Source organism: Pseudorca crassidens, chromosome 1, assembly GCF_039906515.1.
Source record: "Pseudorca crassidens isolate mPseCra1 chromosome 1, mPseCra1.hap1, whole genome shotgun sequence".
Taxonomy (NCBI): Eukaryota; Metazoa; Chordata; class Mammalia; order Artiodactyla; family Delphinidae; genus Pseudorca; species Pseudorca crassidens.
In genome coordinates this window covers 43,254,454-43,279,349 of record NC_090296.1, presented here as the reverse complement: position 1 = coordinate 43,279,349, position 24,896 = coordinate 43,254,454, and the positions used below count along the sequence as shown (strand labels likewise).

At 35.5% G+C, this 24,896-nt stretch overlaps 1 protein-coding gene across 8 annotated transcripts in view; it reads left to right on the top strand.

Annotated features, from left to right (window-relative positions):
* KIAA0586 (KIAA0586 ortholog) overlaps positions 1-24,896 on the top strand; it is a 106,331-nt gene that overhangs the window by 22,670 nt on the left and 58,765 nt on the right. For 7 of the 8 annotated variants that reach the window (XM_067734609.1, XM_067734610.1, XM_067734606.1 and 4 more), the window contains 8 exons: positions 997-1,224; positions 2,192-2,366; positions 5,885-6,079; positions 7,540-7,727; positions 9,528-9,641; positions 11,168-11,248; positions 18,557-18,750; positions 20,303-20,421. In XM_067734609.1, the coding sequence (XP_067590710.1) occupies positions 997-1,224; positions 2,192-2,366; positions 5,885-6,079; positions 7,540-7,727; positions 9,528-9,641; positions 11,168-11,248; positions 18,557-18,750; positions 20,303-20,421 (1,294 nt within the window). The remainder of the gene's footprint in view (positions 1-996; positions 1,225-2,191; positions 2,367-5,884; positions 6,080-7,539; positions 7,728-9,527; positions 9,642-11,167; positions 11,249-18,556; positions 18,751-20,302; positions 20,422-24,896) is intronic. The other variant, XM_067734611.1, reaches the window with a different exon arrangement.

Sequence of the window (24,896 nt, the reverse complement as noted above, 5' to 3'; positions counted from 1 at the left end):
TTTCACCTCCACAAAGCTCATGGTGTATCTTCAGACATTAGCATTGCAAAAATCCACGACAGTTGTTTTTATCAAGGGGTCAGTAATTTAAAGGAAATTCTTAAAATTCTATGTATTTGAAGAAGCAAAACTAGACAGGGTAACTCATTTTTACCTTGGGATGCAAAGTGTTTTTTCCTGACTGTAAGATGTGTATATCTACGTACTCACAGTGGTAGAAGATGAAGTGTTAGTTTTTTTGGTTTGGGGGATTTATTTTTGTTTCTTTCTTGTTTTTTGTTTTTGGGGGGTTTTTTGGCCTCACTGTGTAGCTTGTGGGATTGAACCTGGGCCCTCAGCAGTGAAAGCACAGAGTCTGAACCACTGGACCACCAGGGGATTCCCTAATATACACTTTTAAACACTGTTGTTTTAAGAATATATATCTTTAATGTGGTTATAAAGAATTTATATTAACTGCTATGTAATGCACCAGAAAAAAAGTGCGCTAAGTGTCAGAAGACTTGGAGTTCATATCTGGTTCTGCAGACGACTAGCAATATATGTCACTCTATAACTGTGGATTTCATGCAAAATATGCTTGTTTAAACCTACAAGTAACTTTAATTTATAAATAAATCTCAGCGTTTTATTACAAAATTGTTTACTTTTTGGAAACTTATTTTTTAATTTAATTTTTGGAACAGTTACTGTATTCATATGGTTTAAACATCAAGAAGTGTAAAAAGCTTTATAATGAAAAGTTGCCCTCTTATCCCTGAACATCATCTACTATTTCTCATTCCCTCTGCTCCATAAAACACCAGTCTTTTAAATTTTTTGTTTATTCTAAAAAGAATTTTTATTCATATGTAAAGCAATATCATTTACTTATAAAGCCTTTAAAACTGCTAAATTATATTTCTATAGCAGCAGAAAATGAATTCTAATACTTTTGATGTGAAAGCATTACTACTTGGATAGATTTTAACTAATTTTAATTTTGGTTATGTTAAGGATGAACTGGCAAGAAAAGATTATGAACAAAAGAGATTTGATCAGAAGAACCAAAGGACCAAGAGAGTTCAGAACATGAGTAAAGATATTAAAACCAACACACAAGACAAAACGGTAAACAACTCTGTAATTCCAAGAAAACATTCTCAAAAACAAAAAGAGGAGCAAATTAGAAATCCACCTACAAGGAGCATGCCTGCTTCAAGCTTACAGAAAGAGAGAAAAGAGGTAAGATCCTAATCTGGTTTTGTGATATAAATGTTGCATTATAATTGATCATTTTTTAAAGACATAAATAATGAAATGACTGTGAAAATGTTTTAAAAATATGAATGACTATACAAATGTAAAACCATCTTTAAACTATTGATATTTAGAGTTTTGGTTATCCATAATGTAGAAATCACTGCACAAAGTACACAGTTCCTTCCTTCTGACATCTCACACTTATAATCACAGTATTTCAGTTACAGCAGGTATATCTAGAGATCATCTAGTCCAAAAATTAGATCCTCTAGTTCATGGTATTCAAAATTGTATTTCATCTTTGTATGTTGTATATGTGTGTGTGTGTGTGTGTGTGTATAAATTTTAGTTTGTTTATTTTTCAGTTTAACAAATGTCTGTTTAGTGCCTAGTGATTGGGAGGCATGGTACTAGATCCTAGAGGGAATTTTTTGGCTGTTCTAACTAAGCTGTAACTTTGTTAATGCTAAACATGGATTGTTGGGCAGATTCATAAAGCATCTGATTATTTCAGTACTAAGTACTTAATAGATGCTCAATAAATGTTACCTTTCTGTGGCATTTAGATTATGATTGAAGGTGAGATCAGGAATGTAGGAAATTATTTAAAGACTTGATTTATGTTATTTTACTGTACTTGACAGTTATTACTTTCATATGTAAAATGTATTTAAGCTTACTTTTTGGTGCTGATAATATGCTTAGTAGTGTAAGAACCTTCATGTTTTTTGGGTGGATGATTTTTGTATTTAATTTTTATGCTTTGGAAAACTTTACAACTGTAGTTTGAGAACTATCTCCAGAATTTAAGAGCCATTCAACATAGAGGACTTTCCTGACCTGATCATTCTTAATATAGTACTTAAGCTGGCAAAAGGAGTTTTTAGAAAAATGAGATAAGTGTTTGATGACTATTTTGCTGGTGAGTTGAATAACTTTGTGTACTTAGGGGTTTTTGAAAGCAACCACAGTGGTACAAGACAAGGATTATATGTTACAAATCTATGGAAAACCAGTTTATCAGGGTCATCGCAGCACTCTTAAAAAAGGACCATATCTCAGATTTAATTCTCCATCTCCTAAGTCCAGACCACAGAGACCAAAAGTAATAGAACAAGTTAAAGGTAAGGAACCTCATTTTTTGGTGATAAAACTCATTTTTTGTGGTATTGGTTTAATATGTAAAGTTTAATTTTTGCTTTTTATTACTTATAAATACTGTTCAAATTATGTAATGCTTAGGGATGGAAACATTTCCTTTTAGGAAAGTAGGGAAAAATAGACCAGATTCAAGATAGGATCAGTGGGGAAAAAATAGAATTAGATGGTATCTTCAGATAAAGCATGATAAAATTTATGAGATGATGACTTTTAAGCAATTTAAATTATAATCTAGGGAACGTAGACATTTCCTTGCAAAGCTTACTCCATCACATTCTTTTTTTTTTTTTTTCTTTCTTTTTCGGTACGCGGGCCTCTCCTGATGTGGCCTCTCCTGTTGCGGGGCACAGGCTCCGGATGCGCAGGCCCAGCGGCCATGGCTCACGGGCCCAGCCACTCTGCGGCATGTGGGATCCTCCCGGACAGGGGCACGAACCCGCGTCCTCTGCATTGGCAGGCGGACTCTCAACCACTGTGCCACCAGGGAAGCCCCATCATATTCTTTATGAACAGAAAGATAAGCCATATGCTGTACATTATCATAAAAGTGCTTATGGGCACTTTTGCAGTTTGGTTTGTCCTCAAAGGGCCTTAGTTAGCAAAGGGGAAAATTTTTTGTTACTTTTGTACACAACTAAAAATATCTTTATTTATCACTATATGTTTTGACTCACACCTACCATTTCACTAGTATATTTAAATATAACTCTTAGTTAAATATTGAGTCCGTTGACTTTGGTTACATTTTGAAGTTTCTCAACTTGTGCTTTAGCAGTCTGTAAGGCACTTTGACAACATGCCGTCACTCATGGATCCCAACTCATTTTCCTTTCTGATCCTTTCTGGAAGTTGGAGCTGTGGCAGTTGCTTTATTTTTCCTTCCTTTCCTTTCCAAAAGTTAGTTGATCATATAGGGTGTCAGTTTATCTAGAAATCCTATAGATTTTATTTTACTAGGCTTGTGGATGATATTTACCTTAATGTTTCCTTGTTTCTTAGACCTTGCTATTGACTTATATTTGGGGTTTGGTAAGCCTTTGCAAAAAAATAAGTTAAGGTTTTAAAATACTTTTAAATCCAAAAATCACTTTATGAAGTAACCCTTTTAATGGTAGAAGTGATTGAGAACCTATGGACCCAGGCTCCTCCTTGGGCCTTGGTGCCTGTTATTCCCTCTGCCTGGAGGGCTTTTCCCTCAGACCCTTGCATGGCTCACTCAGTTCTTTCAGTCTCTGCTCATAGCTGTTAGCTCCTCAGAGAGGTCTATGTTGACCATCCTATCCAAAATGTTATCATCTAACCCTCTCTATTCCCTTGCTCTGCCTGTTGTTCCTCATAGCACTTTTCACCATCTGACATTATACTTTTATTTGTTTATCAATTTTTTTCCTTACTAGAGTGTAAGCTACATGAATACAGTTGGTTTATTCAGTACTTGTAGTCCCTGTGTCTGGAATGATGCCAAACACATTTTAAATGCTGAAAAAATATATTTTAAATAAACATTCAAGGGGCTTCCCTGGTGGTGCAGTGGTTAAGAATCCACCTGCCAGTGCAGGGGACATGGGTTCAAACCCTTGTCCGGGAAGATCCCACGTGCCGCGGAGCAACTAAGCAACTAAGCCCGTGTACATCTGACTTTGACATTGTTTCTAAAAAATCTTTAAATACATTTTTTAAATCTTTAAAAGCATTAAAACTGCTTACTATGATGTTACTATTAGACACTATCTACATTCACTTCCCCCTCTGCCTTTAAGTTTCTGAGTGTTAGCAGTGAGAGAAGTTACTGCTAGGCACCTTTCAGATTCCATATAGCACCTACAGTACAAACATGGAAGCAGAGGTATCAGTACCACTGCAGAGATCCCCTCCATTGAAGAACCATTTGTTTGTAGCAAGTAAATTAAATGGCAGTCTTCTCTGAGGTGGTTGCCTGGAAGCCCAGAATTCAAACTAATCTATTGTATTATAGTAAGAAATAAGCAACAGCATCCCTTTCAGACTAAACAAAACTGGGTGGAAACAGAAAAAGAAAAAGAAAACCTACCTTAGGTCTAGCTAGGGTTCAATTAAAAAGTTTTTTACAAATACCTTTTATGTGTCCATTATTATTATACTAGGTATTGTGAAGGCCACAAAGAGTAAGACATTGTCTTAATCCTCTTAAACTGGAGGACTTCCCTGGTGGCACAGTGGTTAAGAATCCGCCTGCCAACGCAGGGGGACATGAGTTCGATCCCTAGTCCAGGAAGATCCCACATACCATGGAGCAACTAAGCCCATGCACCACAACTACTGAGCCCGTGTGCTGCAACTACTGAAGCCCGTGCACCTAGAGCCCATGCTCCACAACAAGAGAAGCCACTGCAATGAGAAGCCCATGCACCACGACGAAGAGTAGCCTCCGCTCACCACAACTAGAGAAAGCCCACACGCAGCAACAAAGACCCAATGCAGCCAAAAATAAATAAATAAATTTATCAAAAATAAATAAACATTCAAGAAAAATATTCCTTCAATTGAATGAATGAATACTTGAGAACATGATGAAAAAAATATATAGATGTGGTACTAAAATTTTTCTTCCTCGGATCATAAAACTATATTTAAAAGTCTAGATTTATAAAACTACTCTTATATTAAAAGTAAAAATGTAGAAATGTCAGGTATTTATTTATCAATAGAGGAGATTTTAGTTTCTTTTCCTTTACACTTTTAGTTTTCTTCACTTTTCTCAGGTTCCACAGAAATTTATGTTCTCCAGAGAGACAGATAATCAGAAAAACTTCTAATTATTTAAGAATTCAGGATTTAATATCTATATAGGTTTACTAAATAGTGATTAAAAATGTATAATGTTATTAACTTCTGCAAGGTTTTAATAAGTATAGAATTTGATTATCTGTACATAATTTCAAAGGATAAAGCCTGGTTATACAGAATAATGAGAGGATGAAAAAATTTTCAATTCCAAAAATGATCATTAACTTTCTTATACTCATAGGAAAAAATGTAACAAGTTAAATAATACGTTCTGAATATTCTTTTGAATCTTTATTCAACATTTTATTCTAGTTATTGTATCTTTTCTATCATAGTAGCTGCACAAGTTGTTACATCTATTCAGAGGTTGAAAAACCATGACCTGCAGGTCAGCTGCCTGTTTTTATAAATAAAGCTCTATTGGAACATAGCTATACTCATTCATTTAAGTATTGTCTATGAGTGCTTTCATGCTACAACAGCAGAGTTGAGATGTTGCCACTGAGACCACACGGCCAATGAGGCTAAAATATTTACTATCTGACCAATTAAGAAAAAGTTTGCCAACCCCTGGTTTACTTATATTTTGGGGCCCTGTAACATTATTATATAGAATGAGATCTTTCTGTGAAGAAGGGTTGCTATATTTGTAGATGACTGCATAGTAGATGTTCAAACAATATTTTAAAATATCTGCCATTGGTCATTATTATAGGCACTAAAGTGAAGTCAATAAGAACACAAACTGACTTTTATGCAACAAAACCTACAAAGACAGATTCTAAACTGCAACATACCATAACTACACTGTCTCCTGGTGAGCAGCAGTATTTGTTCAGCCCAAGCCGGGAAATGCCTACTTTTTCAGGTACACTGGAAGGTCATCTAATTCCTATGGCAGTTCTTTTAGGTAAGACGCAACAAAATATATGGGGTAAATTTTAGAATTCTAATCAGCAATAGCAGAAATTACAAAGTGATACTGACATAGTAGTCACCTACCTTTTCCTTTATGTGTTGTTTGTATTTGTGAGTAGGACCTCAGAATGTGTCTTACTTGTGTAGTAGCAGTCTCTGAAATGATGCTATATTTTCACTTACAGGAAACATTCTTTTGGTATTTTATAATATATTTCTGTAGATGAAATGAAATTAAAATAATGTTGACATGTCATAGATATTCATAATAATTAAAGAACTTGAGGATTTTGATTGGTTTAATATCATCATATCTTAGGAGAAAGTACTTTGAATTACCTTCTATATACTTTTGCACTAGGCCGTGATAAGTAAAAATTATGTAGTTGTGTGTTCTAAGCTAATAGTTTGTTATTAACTTATTTGAGGCCTCTCAGATCCATCATTGTAAAAGTTGAGCAAATAATTTTTGTTCTCACACTAGCTCTTCAAATTTTGATAGCTATTTTTTTCTTTAAATATCACTGCGATTCTTAATTTTGGTGAATTATTTAAATGTGAATATTTTTCAACATAAGAGAATTTTTTATTTTTGATATTACGTGTTAATGGCATGTCAACTTGGTAGCTGTCTGTTCAAACATGTCTTCTACTAAAATAATAGCTGATACTTATAAAGTCCTTACTGTGTGCCAGGGACAGATCTAAGCACTTTATATATATTAACTTATTTAATCCACTGTATAAAATGCATGGTAATGTACCAATTTTATAAATGAAGAAACTGAGGCACAGAAGAGTTCAGTAATTTGTCAAAGGCCACATAGCTAGAGTGGAGCCAAGAGTCAAACCCAGGCAGTGTGACTTTAGAGTCTGTGTTTTTAATGAATGCACTGCACTGTCCCTCTTTACTTTGAAATTTAGGAAACAAGTGGAACTTTTGAAGTGAAAGGTAACAAAATTTTGACAGCTATGATAGCAGATAGTTGGCCTACGTGCTCTTTATTGGTAGTCAAACACTAGTATTTTGTTGTCGGTTTTATTTCTGTCTGTTGCTGCCCTATGAAGATTTGAGAATAAAAATAATACAACACAATGCAATACACTTTAGTTTTGGCTTTGCCACTTACTGTCATAACCTTTGGCAAATTAAGTTATGTCTCTAAACCTCTGCTCCCTCAAATGTAAAATGTGGATAATATTAATACTCCATAGGCTTATTTAAATTAGATAGTGTATGTGAACTGTTTAGTACATATGAGCACCTAATGTTAGTCGCTGCTAAAAGGATGACATGGTGAGTATGATGGCAGTGGTGATGATAGAGGAAAAGGTGATTGCAGATAGTGCTTTCCTTTCCTATGAGAATTTAGGCATAAAGATCTAGGTTTTATATTAGAATTTCTCTTTACTTCTGAAATGGTTGACTTCTTTTCCCCCCAAATTTTTTAGGACAAACCCAAAGTAATAGTGATTCCATGCCACCTGCTGGAGTAATTGTAAACAAGCCACACCCTGTAACAGTGACTACTTCTATTCCACCATCATCTCGAAAAACAGAAACTGGAGTAAAGAAACCTAACATAGCAGTTGTAGGAATGAAGTCAGAAAAAAGGGATCCTCCGCAGCTTACTGTGCAGGTATTCAGTGTGCATGAACAGAAAAATTGAAGGAAAAAAATATTTGGCTTAACTTTAATACTTAAAATCTATTATATCGCTTCATGAAAACTGTGCTTTCATGATGGGTCTTTCCTTCTTTAAAACTATGATATTAATGTGATATTGCTATCCTTGTTCTGCATGATTTAAGCTATCTTTTCTAAGCTGATAACTCATATCCAGTTGACTTGATGATATTCCAAAGGGAACAATTCAATAGTATATAATAATTAATTTTAAAAAGGCTTAATGTGTTTGTCTTATATAATTAATACTTTAATTTTATACAAACATATATAAGAGGACTTGAATGAATGGAGAGAGAACTTATAATGTGAAGCTTAAATATTCAATATGACAATTCTTCCTAAGTTAATGTACAATTTAAGTGAAATTGTATTAAAAACAATAAAAGCCATATTTTTTTAAAACTTGAACTTTAGGATCATTTTGACATTTGAAAGAACAAAGGTTTAGAAAAGTTAAAGTGTTTTGATACTGGTCCTATTTCAGAAATAGCCTTGGTTATTTAAAAAGACTGTAATATGTGATAGATAGTTCATTCAGGGGGAAATAAGATTATTTTAAATGAAATAATGTATGTTATAATTAGTTAGCAGTGTGGAAAGTAGATCGGTTTTAGACTCTAAACTTTTACTGTGTATCAAGTGAGTTCCAAATAGGCAATAGGCTAAAGTATAACTACAAGATATAAAAACATAGAAGAATTAGAAGATAATTGCGTGTAGTCCTTATCAAAAATGAAGTTAAGTCTGGATATAGAGGAAAAATCTTAGTTATGATAGAAAATAGATTTGAATCTATAAAATCTAAAACTTATATATGTAAAAGATTCCTAAATGAAAAGGAAAAACAACATACAGTGAGAACATATGAAAGGAATATGACAGAAAGTTTTAATTTTTAAATATAAAAACCTCCATAAATTAATAAGAAAACATAAGAGCAAATCCAGAAATATTCAAAGAACATGTATAAGACTCTACAGAAGAAGAAGTTATAAGCAATCAAATTGAGTAATTTAAATCTTGCTAGTTACCAAGGTAATGCAAATTAAAATAACAATAATATACCTCCATTTAAAAACTATTCTGGCTGAAACACTTCTATTATCTAGTTTGGGTGAAGGTTGGATAAAACAATTAATTATGTTTTTGATGATGGAAATAGAGCTCTTCATTGCATTTGGGCAGTAATTACCAAGTATCTTAAATATTTATGCTTTTTGGCTCAAGAAGTTAGCCTAATATCTGGCTATCTAGCATAATGAAATAATTCAAAGTTCAGGGGAAAAACCCCTATGTATATATGACGTTTTTTGGAGTGATATATATCTATCTATCTAATAGTGAATATCCTAAATGTTTACCAACAGGAAATGATTAAATAAGGCATGTATTTTCTTGAAATACTATACAGTCATTTAAAATACTATTATGAAGTCTATATGGAAGTATAGTAAGGTGTTTATGACCTAATTACAATGGAAAATCAGGAATGAAACTGTTTTAGATTTTAGCTATGCATAAGTGGTTAGTAAAAACATAAAGGGAATAGTAAAAATGATGTTGTCTTAAGATAATAGGATTCTTTGTGTTTCCCTTTTATTTTCCAAATTTTGTAAAATACGCTTTCATAATTTAAATTTGTTATCCATTGACTTTGCAATAAAAAGTTAAATATGTTATTGATACATAGATTCACAAATATTTGAGTCAAAATGATGAACTGAAAACTGGATGTTGTATTCTGTTTTAGGTATTACCCAATGTAGATATTGACAGCATTTCAAATGGTAGTGCTGATGTTGGTCTATCTCCGTCTTGTCCCAAAGAAGCATCTCCTCCTCCTCCTCTGAAAACCTGGATACAGGTATGTTCAGAAATGTATTCTATATCTTTGAGCAATGTCTTACTATGGATTTTTAACTAATGTTATTCCATGCAAAGTCTTCCATTATAATCTATTTTAATAATTTTCGTTTTAAGGAAAAGATTCAAAACAAATGTGAAATTGCTTTTTTTTTTAATTAATCAATTAATTTATTTTTGGTTGCGTGGGTCCTTGTTGCTGCGCGTGGGCTTTCTCTAGTTCCATCGAGTGGGGGCTACTCTTCATTGCGGTGCGTAGGCTTCTCATTGCAGTGGCTTCTCTTGTTGCAGAGTGCGGGCTCTAGGCTTCAATAGTTGTGGCACGTGGGCTCAGTAGTTGTGGCACGCAGGCTCAGTAGTTGTGGTGCACGGGCTCAGTTGCTACACAGCATGTGGGATCTTCCCTGACCAGGGATCGAACTGTTGTCCCCTGCACTGGCAGGCAGATTCTTAACCACTGCTCCACCAGGGAAGTCCCTGAAGTTGCTTATGAACTTGAAAAAGAAAGTTTGTTTAATATCCTTACATTTATAAATGTTCTGAAAATGATAATCCTTAGTGTAACTATTTGGTAACTTAAGTTGTAAGACTCATATGTGAAGAAAGAATTTCTGTCTCTTTGGAGAAGAATCTTGATTTAAATGGGAATTAAATTATAGTTTTCCTGAATGTGAATTTTATAGTGACAATTGGAGTTTATGTTTTGGGATGTTACTTTGTCGTCATACTGTTGACACGATGCAAAAATATGCATTTCTTTCTAATATTTCTTTGCTGCTTGTGATTGAATGACAAAATTATGACTTTACTACACAGCAAAATAGCACTGTAACATTTCCCCAGGTTTCCTCTATTGTAAGCAAACTTGTTCATTGAGGATACAGTTTTAAGGAGAGGAAGAACATCACTTTTTCACAATCAGAAATAGTAAAATAGAACTGGCCCTGAATGGCTCTTGTGCCTAATTTTATTTTTCATCAATAATTTTTTTAACCAGAAGTTTATTAAAACATATATGATTACAAATAATTTTTTGGACTGTTCATCATTCTGCTCTCAGGAATTGTCTATTGTGGTTTTTGGTGACTAGATTATATATAGTGAGGCCTAGAGGCTAAATTTGTAAAATAATTATTTTGTTTGTCTTTCTAAATTATTTGATTCTGTATCTGTCTTTTTGTGAGTTTGTATATGTGTAAACTCATATATCTATACATACAAACACATTTCTTTACCTTAATTCTAGGAGAGAAATCACAATTATATCAACTTGATCAGTTGACTTAAGTTGCATTGTTGGTGGAGTCCTTGATAGAAAAACTGATACCTAGTTTTTTATAGCTATTGAAATGATAACTTGGAGACTAGCTTGGATTTCATTTACTAGTTAAATCAAGTCTGAGCAGGATATCAAAATAAAAAATAGGGGCATGTAATTATAAGCTTATGCTATGGTATTATGATAAATTAGGTATAAATTAAAAAGACATTAAACACAACCAAAACTTTCTGAAAATGCTTTCTTAGACTCCAGAATTTATGAAGGCAGATGAAGAAGAGGTGAAGTTTCCAGGAACTAACTTCGATGAAGTAATCGATATCATACAGGTAACAAAGCTTATTAGCAATCATGTGAATTTATTTTTCTACTAGCATTTTTTTACGTGATTTGATTATCTTTTCTTTTTAAAGACTTTATTATTTTTAGAGCAGTTTAGGTTCACAGCAAAATTGAGAGGAATGTACAGAAATTTTCTATATGTTCCCTACCCCCACACATGCATGGTCTCCCCCATTATCAACATACCCCAACAATTTTGACTTGTTAAAAACTGACACTTCATAATCACTCAAAGTCCATGGATGACCTTAGGGTTCACTCTTTTTTTTTTTTGGCGGTACACAGGCCTCTCAGTGCTGTGGCCTCTCCCATTGCGGAGCACAGGCTCTGGATGCACAGGCTCAGTGGCCATGGCTCATGGGCCCAGCTGCTCCACGGCATGTGGGATCTTCCCGGACTGGGGCATGAACCCGTGTCCCCTGCATCGGCAGGTGGACTCTCAACCACTGCGCCACCAGGGAAGCCCGGGTTCACTCTTTATGTTGTACATTCTATGGATTTGGAAAAATGTGTTCATCATTATGCTATTATACACAGTATTTTCTCTGCCCTAAAATCCTCTGTGTTCTGACTATTCATCTGTCCCCCCTACCCACCCCAGTCCCTGGCAACCACTGATCTTCTTACTGTCTTCATAGTTTTGTCTTTTCCAGAATGCAGTCTACTTGGAGTCATACAGTATGCAGCTTTCTCAGATTGGCTTCTTTCACTTAGTAAAATGCACTTAAGTTTCTTCCATATCTTTTCATGGCTTGATAGCTCATTTCTTTTTAGCACTGAATAATATTCCATTGTCTGGATGGACCACAGTTTATTTATCCATTCACCTGCTAAACCACATTTTGGTTGTTTACAAGTTTTGGTAATTATGAATAAAGCTGCTATAAAAATCTGAGGGAATTCCCTGGTGGTCCAGTGGTTAGGATACCGTGCTTTCACTGTCAGGAGCCCGGGTTCAGTCCCTGGTCAGAGAAGTAAGATCCCGCAAGCCACGCTGTGCAGCCAAAAAACCCCAAACAAACGAATACAAAACAAAACCAAACATCTGATTTTTTCTGTGGACATAAGTTTTTAACTTCTTTGAGTAAATATCAAGGAGCACAATTGCTGACTTATATGGTAAAAGTATTTTCAGATTTGTAAGAAACTGCTGAACTGTCTTCCAAAGTTTCTGTACCATTTTGCATTCTCACCAGCAATGAATGATAGTTCCTGCTGTTTCATATCCTTGCCAGCATTTGGTGTTGTCAGCATTCCAGATTTTGGCCATTCTAATAGGTGTGTAATGGTATCTTATTGTTGTTTTAATCTACATTTCTCTACCTTAACATAATAAAGGCCATATATAAGCCCACAGCAAGCATCATTCTCAACAGTGAAAAACTGAAAGCATTTCCTCTAAGATCAGGAACAAGACAAAGATACCCACTCTCTCCAGTTTTATTCAACATAGTTTTGGAAGTCCTAGCCATGGCAGTCAGAGAAGAAAAAGAAGTAAAAGGAGCCAAATTGGAAAAGAAGAAGTAAAACTGTTTGTAGATGACATGATACTATCCATAAAAATCCTAAAGATGCTACCAGAAAACTACTAGAGGGACTTCCCTGGTGACACAGTGGTTGAGAATCCGCTTGCCAATGCAGGGGACACGGGTTTGAGCCCTGGTTCGGGAAGATCCCACATGCCATGGAGCAACGAAGCCCATGCGCCACAACTACCGAGTCTGCACTCTAGAGCCCACGAGCCACAACTACTGAGCCCATGTGACACAACTACTGAAGCCTGTGCGCCTAGAGCCTGTGCTCTGCAACAAGAGAAGCCACCACAATGAGAAGCCCACACGCTGCAACGAAGAGTAGCCTCCACTTGCCGCAACTAGAGAAAGCCTGCATGCAGCAACAAAGACCCAATGCAGCCAAAAATAAATAATAAATAAACTAATTAATTAAAAAAAAGAAAACTACTAGAGCTCATCAATGAATTTGATAAAGTTGAAGGGTACAAAATTAATACACAGAAATCTCTTGCATTCCTATACACTAACAACAAAAGATCAGAAAGAGAAATTAAGGAAATAATCTCATTTACCAGTGCATCAGAAAGAATGAAATACCTAGGAATAAACCTACTTAGGCGGCAAAAGGCCTGTACTCAGAAAGCTATAAGATGCTGATGAAAGAAATCAAAGACGAGACAAACAGATGGAGAGATATACCATGTTCTTGAATTGGGAGAATCAATATTGTTAAAATGACTATACTACCCAAAGTAATCTACAGATTCAGTGCAATCCCTATCAAATTACCAATAGCATTTTTCACAGAATTAGAACAAAAAATTTTACAGTTTGTATGGAAACACAAAAGACCCTGAATAGCAAAGCAACCTTGAGAAAGAAAAACGGAGCTGGAGGAATCAGGCTACCTGACTTCAGACTATACTATAAAGCTATAGTCATCAAAACAGTGTTGTACTGGCACAAAAACAGAAATATAGCTCAATGGAACAGGATAGAAAGTCCAGAGATAAACCCACACAGTTGTGGTTACCTAATCTGTGACAAAGGAGTCAAGAACATAGAGTGGAGAAAAGACAGTCTCTTCAATAAGTGGTGCTGTGAAAACTGGACAGCTACATGTAAAAGAATGAAATTAAAACACTCCCTAACACCATACACAAAAATAAACTCAAAATGGGTCAAAGACCTAAATGTAAGACCAGGGACTATAAAAATCTTAGAGGAAAACACAGAATGCTCTCTGACATAAATCACAGCAAGATCGTTTTTGATCCCCCTCCTAGAGTAATGAAAATAAAAACAAAAATAAACAAATGGGACCTAATGAAACTTAAAAGCTTTTGCACAGCGAAGGAAACCATAAACAAAATGAAAAGACAACCCACAGAGTGGGAGAAAGTATTTGCAAATGAAGTGACTGACAAGGGATTAATCTCCAAAATGTACATATAACTCATGCAGCTCAATATCAAAAAAACAAACAATCAAAAAATCGGTGGAAGATCTAAATAGATACTTCTCCAAAGAAGACATACAGATGGCCAACAGGCACACGAAAAGATGCTCAATGTCACTAATTATTAGAGAAATGCAAATCAAAACTACAATGAGGTATCACCTCACACTGGTCAGAATGGCCATCATCAAAAAATCTACAAACAATAAATGCTGGAGAGGTTGTGGAGAAAAGGGAGCCCTCCTACAGTGTTGGTGGGAATGTAAATTGGTACAGCTACTATGAAGAACATTATGGAGTTTCCTTAAAAAGCTGAAAATAGAGCTACCATATGATCCAGTAATCTCACTCCTGGGCATATATCCGGAGAAAACCACAATTCAAAAAGATACATGTACCCCCGTGTTCACTGCAGCACTATTTACAATAGCCAGGACACGGAAGTAACCTAAATGTCCATCAATGGAGGAATGGATAAAGAAGATGTAGTACATATATACAATGGAATATTAGTCATAAAAAAGAACAAAATAATGCCATTTGCAGCAACACAGGTGGACCTAGAGATTCTCATACTGAGTGAAATCAGACAAAAACAAATATCGTATGATATTGCTTATATGCGGAATCTAAAAAAATGATACAAATGAACCTATTTACAAAACAGAAATAGAGTCACAGATGTAGAAAAGAAACTTATGGTTACCAAGGGGGAAAAGAGGAGGGAGGGATAAATGGGGAGATTGGGATTAACATATACACACTCTATATATAAAATAGATAAGTAATAAGAACCAACTGTATAGCACAGGGAACTCTACTCAATACTCTGTAATGACCTGTATGGAAATAGAATCTAAAAAAGAGTGGATATATGTATATGTATAACTGATTCACTTTGCTGTACAGCAGAAACTAGCACAACATGGGAAATCAACTATACTCGAATAAAAATTAATCAAAAAATTCACATTTTGCTGATATATGATGTGGAGCATCTTTTCAAATGCTTGTTTGCCATCGTTATATCACCTTTGGTGAGGTGTCCATTAAGGTCTTTGGCCCATTTTGAAAATTGGGTTGTTTTCTTATTATTGAGTTTTAAGAGGGTTTTTTGGTATATTTTGGATAACAGTTTTTATCAGAATGTGTCTTTTGCAAATATTTTCTCCCAGTCTGTAGCTTATCTTCTAATTCTCTTGACATTTGTTTTCACAGAGCAAAAGTTTTTAATTTGAATGAAGTCCAGCTTATCAATTAGTTCTTTCATGGGTTGTCCCTTTGGTCTTAAATTTAAAAAGTCATTGCCATACCCACAGTCATCTATGTTTTCTCCTATGTTATCTCTAGGAGTTTTATAGTTTAGCATTTTACATTTAGGTCTGTAATCCTTTTTTTTTTTTTTTTTTGCCATACGTGGGCCTCTCACTGTTGTGGCCTCTTCCGTTGTGGAGCACAGGCTCCGGACGCACAGGCTCAGCGGCCATGGCTCACGGGCCCAGCTGCTCCGCGGCATGTGGGATCTTCCTGGACTGGGGCACGAACCCGTGTCCCCTGCATCGGCAGGCGGACTCGCAACCACTGCGCCGCCAGGGAAGCCCTGTAATCCATTTTGAGTTAATTTTTGTGAAGGGTGTAATCTCTGTGTCTAAATTTTTTTTTTTGCCTGTGAATGTCCATTTGTTCCAGCACCATTTGTTGAAAAGATTATCTTTGCTCCATTGTATTGCCTTTGCTCCTTTGCCAAAGATCAGTTGACTATATTTATGTGGATCTATTTCTGGGTTCTTTGTTGTGTTCCATTGATTTATTTGTCTGTTCTTTCACCAGTACCTCACTGTCTTGATTATTGTTAAGTCTTCAAGTTGGATAGTGTCAGTCCTCCAACTTTGTACTTCTCCTTCAATATCATATTAGCTATTCTGGGTCTTTTGCCTCTCCATATATCTTTTAGAGTAAGTTTGTTGATATCTCCACAATAACTTGTTGAGATTTTTATTGGAATTACATTGACTGTATAGATCAATTTGGGAAGAACTGACACATTAACGTTATTGAGTCTTCCTCTCCATGAACGTGGAATATCTCTCCACTTATCTAGTTCTTGATTTCATTCATTAGAATTACGTAGTTGTCCTCATATAGATCTTGTACATGTTTTGTTAGATTTATACCTAAGTATTTCATTTGGGGGGGTGCTAATGTAAATGGCATTGTGTTTTTAATTTCAAATTCTGCTTGTTCATTGTTGGCATATAGGAAAGTGATGGACTTTTGTATGTGAACCTTGTATCCTACAAACTTGCCATAATTGCTAATTAATTCCAGGAGTCTTTTTGTTGATTTTTTCAGCTTTTCTACATAGACGATCATGTCATGTGCAAAGATAGACGATCATGTCATGTGCAAATATAGTTTTATTTCTTCCTTCTCAATCTGTATACCTTTAATTTTCTTTTCTTGTCTAATTATATTAGCAAGGACTTCTAGTACAATGTTGAAAAGGAGTGGTGAGAGGGAACATCCTTGCCTTGTTTCTGATGGTTGAATATCTTTTGACCATCAGTATTATGTAACAGAGCTTTGAGAAACTTCCTTTTACTTTGCAGTTAAATATATTTTTATTTTAAAATTGTAAGGTTGTTATTCTGTAGTACAGTATTATCTTCTATATCACCTAGCTACCTCCATGAAACTTAATGATTGTTAGCTGTTTCCCACCTGCATGTCCTCTCTCCTGCTTCCTACTTCCTTCTTCCTTTTTGTTTCCTTTGGTTTCCCTCTCTCCAGTCTGTCCTTTCTTCATTCTATTACACTTGTCTGTTTTCATTTCTGGATTATTGGCAAGTTCGCCAGTTAGTTCATATTGAGGAAAAAAGTTGTGAGGGGTCTAAAATCCAAGGGAAGAGCCCATATAGCAGGAAGAGATATAGAAATGATAGAAATGGTTAAATAGAAGGAGGGAAAAAGTAGCTGGAAGTAAAATATAAAGGATGGGAGAAAAGATCATAGAACATAGAGACTACTTGAATAATGATGTGTCAGTGAACTTTAAAGAAGACATTTGTTCATATTTCTTAGACTTTCAGAACCAAGACTAGTTTTGTCAGTCGTAAAATAAAATCCTATTTTAAACATTAAGAGATATGCCCTACATTAATGTTACTTGCTCACCAGTGTGTCTTCTCATGTGAGCTTGACATGAATGTTTTGAAGGTAAGAATATAGCAAAGACATTAGACAACTGTTCAATATATAAGTGAAAGGAACATTGTAGAAATAGCAAAGAATTTGGACTTCAAAGACAAGTGTTTCTATCCTTGCTCTGCCACTTAATAGCTGTGGACTTCATTTTTCAATGGGACAATATTATTGAGTTATATTTTTTAAAGAGCCCTAACTTTTTTTGAGATACATATTGCATTATTTACAGATAAAATGATATGGTATCTGTGGTTTACTTCAAAATGGTGTGCAAAGGGGAAAGTGGATGGGGGAAGTATAGATGACACAGAGTTCGTTATGAGTTGATAATTGTTAAAGCTGGGGAACAGGTAAGTGGGATTCTTATTATTTATATGTAACAGATATAGTGCATGAGCACTATTTTGTTCACTTTTAAGCATGTATATTTTTCATAATAAAAAGTTTTAAAATTCCGGAAGTAACTCTTTTGATCATGATGTGATGGTACAAATAATGTGTAAGATGACCTAACTGCATATTTAACTGTAAATTATATATTCTGTAAGGGTGAGCAGTAATATTTGGAAGTGTTAGTTTTACTATGATAATAAATTTATAGAGGGAAATGTTAATAATGTTTTATGTAGGAATAACCAAGTTTTCTAGTTTGTTTTATGATTATTTAAAATAAATATATATATTTTAAAATATTTATTTATTTATTTGGCTGCGCCAGGTCTTAGTTGTGGTACGTGGGACCTTCGTTGTGATGTGTGGGATCTTTTAGTTGTGGCATGCAGGATTTTTAGTTGCGGCATGTGGGATCTAGTTCCCTGACCAGGGTTGAAACCCAGGCCCCCTGCACTGGGAGCATGGAGTCTTAGCCGCTGGACCACCAGGGAAGTCCCTGAATATTGGGCTTTAAAAACACAATATAATTGTGTAATTAAGTTTCTTCAATGTGATTTATATGACAAGTGTGTATACTATAAATAATGTGATATCACCAATTAGAAAATGCTATTGATTAATTTAGAAGTGTTGGTTAATTCACCTACCTAAGTTATCTCTACTTAGCACTCAGTAAGTGTTGAATAGATACATGAATATAATAGTTTTGTTTTTATTATTACCAGGAAGAGGAAAAATGTGATGAAATTCTGGAATACTCTGAACCAATTCTGGAGTTTAACAGAAGTGTTAAAGTTGTTTCTACAAAATATAATGGCCCTCCGTTTCCACCAGTTGCTTCTACTTTTCAGCCCACTACTGATGTTCTGGATGAAGTAATTCAGAGAAAAGAAACATTGGAAAATAGCTTAATTCAATGGTGAGTTTACAGTGGTGTTGGGATGAACAGAATTATAGTAGCAAGTATAAATAGAACGTATGAAATTTTGGTTGAAAATCTTCCTTGTCTCCTTTTGTTTATTAAATTTTTCCTTTGCTGTAGTCACTGGACACTATCTGACGTGAGACTGAGGGTTTAACTAACTGTTGCAAGTATTGTTTCTGTCCTTGAATATTTGTACTGAGGCAGTCTATTATGACAAAAGAGGCTATTGCTGAGTAACAAAGCATTAAAAATGTACAAGTTCTTTAATCCAGTGGTATATTAACAGAAATTTATCCTAAGGAAATAATCAGTTCTGCTACTAGGCCATAAAATACTTAGCACTTATAGTACTTACTACAAACAAGGCACTGTTTTGTTTGTTACTTATATAAACTCATAAACTCTACTTTTATACCTGTATTTACCTGTGGGAAACCTTAAAGAAGTTATGGAATAAACTAAACAACTGAATATTCATACAGTTATCAAGATTGGGTTTAGAAAATACTTAATGATGTAGAAAGATTAATAACACTGGTGCATAAATGAAGCAGGATACTAATGATGCAACCACAGTTTAGAAGAGCTCACTCAAAAATAAATGTGCGTGGAAAAATATTGAAAAATAATACCAAATTGTTAACTAACTTTGTTTATTCTTGAATCTGGGATTGTGAGTGAGCCTTATTTTTTTTTTTAACTTTTATGTGTTCTCTGATTTTTACAATGAACATCTATTACTTGTATAATAATAATTAAGAAGGCTGTTAGCTTCGCTGAAGAAATGTACAAAAAAAGCAGTCTCTTATTGTGTTTCCCTTCCTTTTCCTCTCCTACTTCCCTTCCTAAAAATGACCTTGAAAGTAAATTTTCTTTCCCTTTTTAGAGGAAAACTACCTGTGTTGCAATCTATATATTTATTTCCTTGAAGAGAGGGCAGCTGGACTCCTTTTCTAGCTTTGATCTTGTGGGGTTTTATATGTGCTTTCAGAGTAGGGAACCCAACATTTTAGGTGCATGATATGCCAGGTAATCATTGACCTAAACCTTATTTTGAATTTACAAGGGCTGTTAAAGTTTTCATTAGACTGATCAGAAAGATTTTAATTTGATAAACTGTCTCCCACACAGAGATTCGGTTTGTTTTTCTAGGAGATATATTTGAAGTTTTTCTTCTTTCCAGATTCAACTTTCAGAATGACTGCTTTCACATTTAAATGTTTGTGTCCATGGGTACCAGTTATTTTTTTTAATTTATTTTTTTATTTTTGCGGTACGCGGGCCTCTCACCGTTGTGGCCTCTCCCGTTGTGGAGCACAGGCTCCGGATGCGCAGGCTCAGTGGCCATGGCTCACGGGCCCAGCTGCTCCGCGGCACATGGGATCTTCCCGGACCGGGGCACAAACCCGTGTCCCCTGCATTGGCAGGCGGACTCTCAACCACTGCGCCACCAGGGAAGCCCGGTACCAGTTATTTTTAAGGGTGTTATTTCTAACCATCTATACATTTCAACTAAATTTAGGAATCCTTAACTTTTTTCCCCCAGGGTAGAACAAGAAATAATGTCAAGAATGATCTCTGGGCTTCTTCCAGTCCAACAGCAGGCCACAGCTGACATCAGTGTCTCAGTCAGTGAGGCCAGTGAGCCATTGACTTCTGACATTGGTAAGTGAAATGGAATCCTTTAGCTTTTTTTGTTATTATAAGACAAAACCTTCAGGTTGTTGTGGATTTATATATTCTAGAGGTCACATAGTCCTTGGTTGACAAAAGATAAAAGTCCTCTTCTTTTCAGTGTCATTTCCCAGTTTTCTGTAGTGGAAGTTATTTCTCCCTCACTCCCTTATTACATACTGCAGCATTCAGATTATGCTATCAGCGTCCATCCCTCCTACCCCCAATCTCTCCATTCTTTCCCATAGCACTTTGTGTGTGTTTGTTTGTGTGTCTGTGTATCTTTTTTTTTTTTTGAGGTACGCGGCCCTCTCACTGTTGTAGCCTCTCCCGTTGCGGAGCACAGGCTCCGGACACGCAGGCTCAGCGGCCATGGCTCACGGGCCCAGCCGCTCCGCGGCATGTGGGATGTTCCCGGACCGGGGCACAAACCCGTGTCCTCTGCATCAGCAGGCAGACTCTCAACCACTGCACCACCAGGGAGTCCCCTGTGTCTGTGTACCTTTGTTATAGTAACCATCAAACTGTGTTATGATTGGCTTGCATATCTGTCTCACTCACTAGACTATAAATTACTCACAAGTAAGCGTGATTCTCCTTTAGAGCCTAGCCCTTGACTGACACCTAAGAAGAGTTTAAGTATTCCCTGAATGGATAGAGCCTCTTTCTTTAGGGAGCCCACACCATTCACCTCTTCTTCCTCCTTCCTCTTCTCTCCCTCCTTCTTCCTCCTTTTCATCCTCTTCTCCTTCCCTCTTCTTCCCCCTCTTTCTCCATTAGCTTTTTGAGGCATAATTTACTTACCATAAAATTCATGAATTCTAAGTGTACCGTTTGACAAGTTTTGTTAAACAAACACAGCCACATGTTAGCCACACAGTCATGTTATAGAAAAACATTTCCATCATCCCCAACAGTCCCCTCATGCCACTTTGCAGTCAATCCCTAACCCCCTCCCATGCCTACTACACCCTAACAACCACTGATCTACTTTCTATCATTGAATTTTGCCTTTTCTAGAATTTCATACTTATGTAATTATACAGTATTTAGTCTTTTGTGTCTGGTTTCTTTTATTTAGCGTAATGCTTTGACAGTCATGTTGTTGCATATAGTAATAAATATTACACTCCATGTATGTACCATAATTTGTTAATCCAGTTACCCGTTGATGGACATTTGTAGTCTTAGTTTTTGACTATTATAAATACAGCTGTGCTATGTATATTTGCAAACTACTCTTTTACATACCTCTTTTAATTTCTCTTGGTCATATGGTAAGTAGATATCTAACTTTATAGGAAACCGCTAAATGTTTCCAAAGTGGCTGTTCTATTTTGCATTCCAACCAGCAGTGAATGAGAGTTCCAGCTGCTCCACATCCTTACTAATGCTTGTTGTCAATGTTTTTAATTATAGCCATTCACTAAGCATGTGGAGATATCTCATTGTGGGTTTTGTTTGCATTTCCCCAGTAACTAATGATGTTGTACAATTTTTCTTGTGCTTATTTGTCATTTGTATATTAATTTTGATGAAGTATCTTTAAAACTCTTTTGCTCAGTTTTTAACTGGGGTCTATGTCTTACTATTATCGAGTTCTTTATTCTGGATACAAGTCCTTTATTGCATATGTTTTGCAATGTGTTATCCTAGTTTTTATCTTACATTTTGCTTTCTCAGCATTGTCTTTTGAAGACCAGAGATTAATTTTGATGAAGTTTAATTTATCAATTTTTCTTTTATAGCTTGTGATTTTTGGGGTATACTGTTTAAGAAATCTTTGCCCAACATCATTAAGATTTTCTCCTGTGTTTTCTTATAGAAGCCTTATAGTTTTAGATTATAAATTTAGGTCTATGGTGTGTTTTGAGTTAATTTTTATATGTGGAATGAAGTAAAGATCAAGATTTTTTTTGTGTGTATGGATATCCAATTTTTCTAGCATTATTTGTTGAAAAGATTATCCTTCCTCCTGCTGAATTGCCTTGACACCTTTGTTGGAAATCATCTGGCTATTATATATGTTTGGATCTGTTTCTGGACTTGCTGTTTGGTCCCATTGATCTACAAGTCTGTCTTTACATCAACACTGGGCTTCTTGATTATTGTAACTTAAAAATAAGTCTTGAAATTGGATGGTATAAGTTCTCCAGCTTTCTAGCTCTTTTTTTTTTTTAACATTCCTATATATCGTTACCTCTATTTTTTTTCCACTTCTTTCCAGTCCAGAATAACCTCCTCTTCCTCCTTCTTAAACTACCCCTTAACTGCCTAAATCCTAGACATTAGAGTCTTTATTTACTGCTTTACTTTCTCATTTCTCACTTCCTCTTTAGTTTTTATGAGCTGGCTTTCTTCTTCCTTCTCGTTAATGAAATTCCTCTCTTACAGCATTTGGTTCTCAGAGATAACCTTTTTTCAAATCCTTATTCTCCTAGAAGGCTCTAGTATGGGCATTGTTGACTACCTCTAATTATTAAAATGTTCTACTGGTTTTGGTTTCTTGGAATTCATTCTATTGTTCTTCCCCTTATCTTTTTAATTTCTTTAGGACCTCATTTCCTCATTTTTTTTCTACTTGAATAAAAAATTTCCCCCAAGCTTCTGTCCCCTGCCCTCTTTCTTTTCTGTTTTTCTAGTCTCTTCTTGGCGATAGTTATCCCGTGTCAGTTGATGACCCCTAAGCTACACATTTAGGCTGTAAACTTGCAGTTTTGCCTGTTGATGAATATTTCACTTGATGCTCCACTGGCATACCAAACTTGGTGTGTCCAGAATGCATCTCATTTTTCTAACCAACCTTATTTCTCCTTTGTTGCTCTTTCTGTTAATGATACCACTATTTTCCAAGTGCCCAGTTTCCAAAGCCTTGGAATATCACTTGTTCTACTTTGTTTTCTTTGGTCTTCCTCAGTCCACACCCAGCCACGTCCAATGTCCTGGCTCCATGCAATTTATTCTTATATTTGATTAATTCTTCCTATTTAGTATAACTTGAATGCCTCTTCCACTGCTACTATCCCAGGTTTTCTTTCATCTTCTCATTTTTTGAAGGAAGGAATAAAATGACCAACAAAGTTATGAGGAAATTTTTTTTACTTAAGATTAGTGCTTCTTTAATGATAAAATCATTTTGTCATGTTAGAAGATACTTTTTCAGAAGAAGACATCTAGGAATACAAATCCAAAAGAAAACCAAAACCAGTTCATACAAATAATTGCTCTGAGACTATTTCAAAATCTGTTGAAAAAGGAACAGATGGAAAATACCAAGTGAAACTGGAATAAAAAAGGACTGGAAGCTAAAAAGGCAAAGGACCATGAAATATTCCTTGGAGAAACAGATAGTCGGACTTCTGTAGCTTTTGGTCAAAATTCTTGTTGTGGAGATGGTATTCAGCAGTCCCAAGACAAGGAGACCAGTCCAGGAAAACAAACAAGTGTCTCCAAAGATTTGTCCGGTTTATGATGGATACTGTCCAAACTGCCAGATGCTTTCTTCATTGCTAGGTCATACACCTCGATGGCATATTTTGGAGTGCTTGGACTCTCCACCAGTCTCTCCTGCTAGCGCAAATCAGGGCTAGTGATAGTCCTCTTAGCAGTCCTTCACATGGGTCGGGTGGTGGTTTCAGTGAGACTAATTCAGGCTTTGTAGCCTTAAGGAAAGATGGTCTAATATAGAGGGTATTTAGATCCTGTTCCCTTTTCTTTAAAAGCATGTGTGTTTGCTTTTGTTTTGCCTATGTCTGGGTAGGACTTTTGGGTTTTATAACAGAGATATTCTGATTTTTGGTCATGCCAAAACAATGAATTATGGGAACTAAAAATGGAGATGTGTTGATATATACTGTTGAATATAAATTTGGGATTGTGATAGTCTTTGCTATGGAGCTCCAGAGTAAATTGCTATTACTTATCTCTCAACAAGTGATCCCAAGACACCTGTACCTACCTATTAGGGAATTCTCTGTAATGCTGCCATAGTTGTACTAATTAAGGAGTACTCTTTGGAGAGGTCATGTCTCCATCAAGTTTTATAGATCACTGTTTACATGTTTTCCACACAGTGCTTTAGAAATATAACCACTTTAAGCCTAATAAAGTCTGTTTAGGAAATTTTACTGAATTTCATGTACATTCACACAAGTGAAAAGTACAACCCATTTGGAAAATTAATATACTATAGAGCTGCTGACATCAAGCACCTAAACTACTCTAAAAGTTTGAGGAGGATTAGCCTGTAATGTTAGTAACTGAAGTACCTGAAACTAGACGGAAGTAAGATTTGTCTTCATATTTATGAAGAAGCTGCCATTTCTCTAAAATCCCCCCACAGTCATTGTGTCCCTGTGTTTTGCCACGATCTATCACAGTGTTTCCTGGTGCCCTACTCTTGGAAATGTGGATTGTTTTCAGATGAAAACATTTAATGTGGATACAAATCTTTTTTTGTGGGGGGG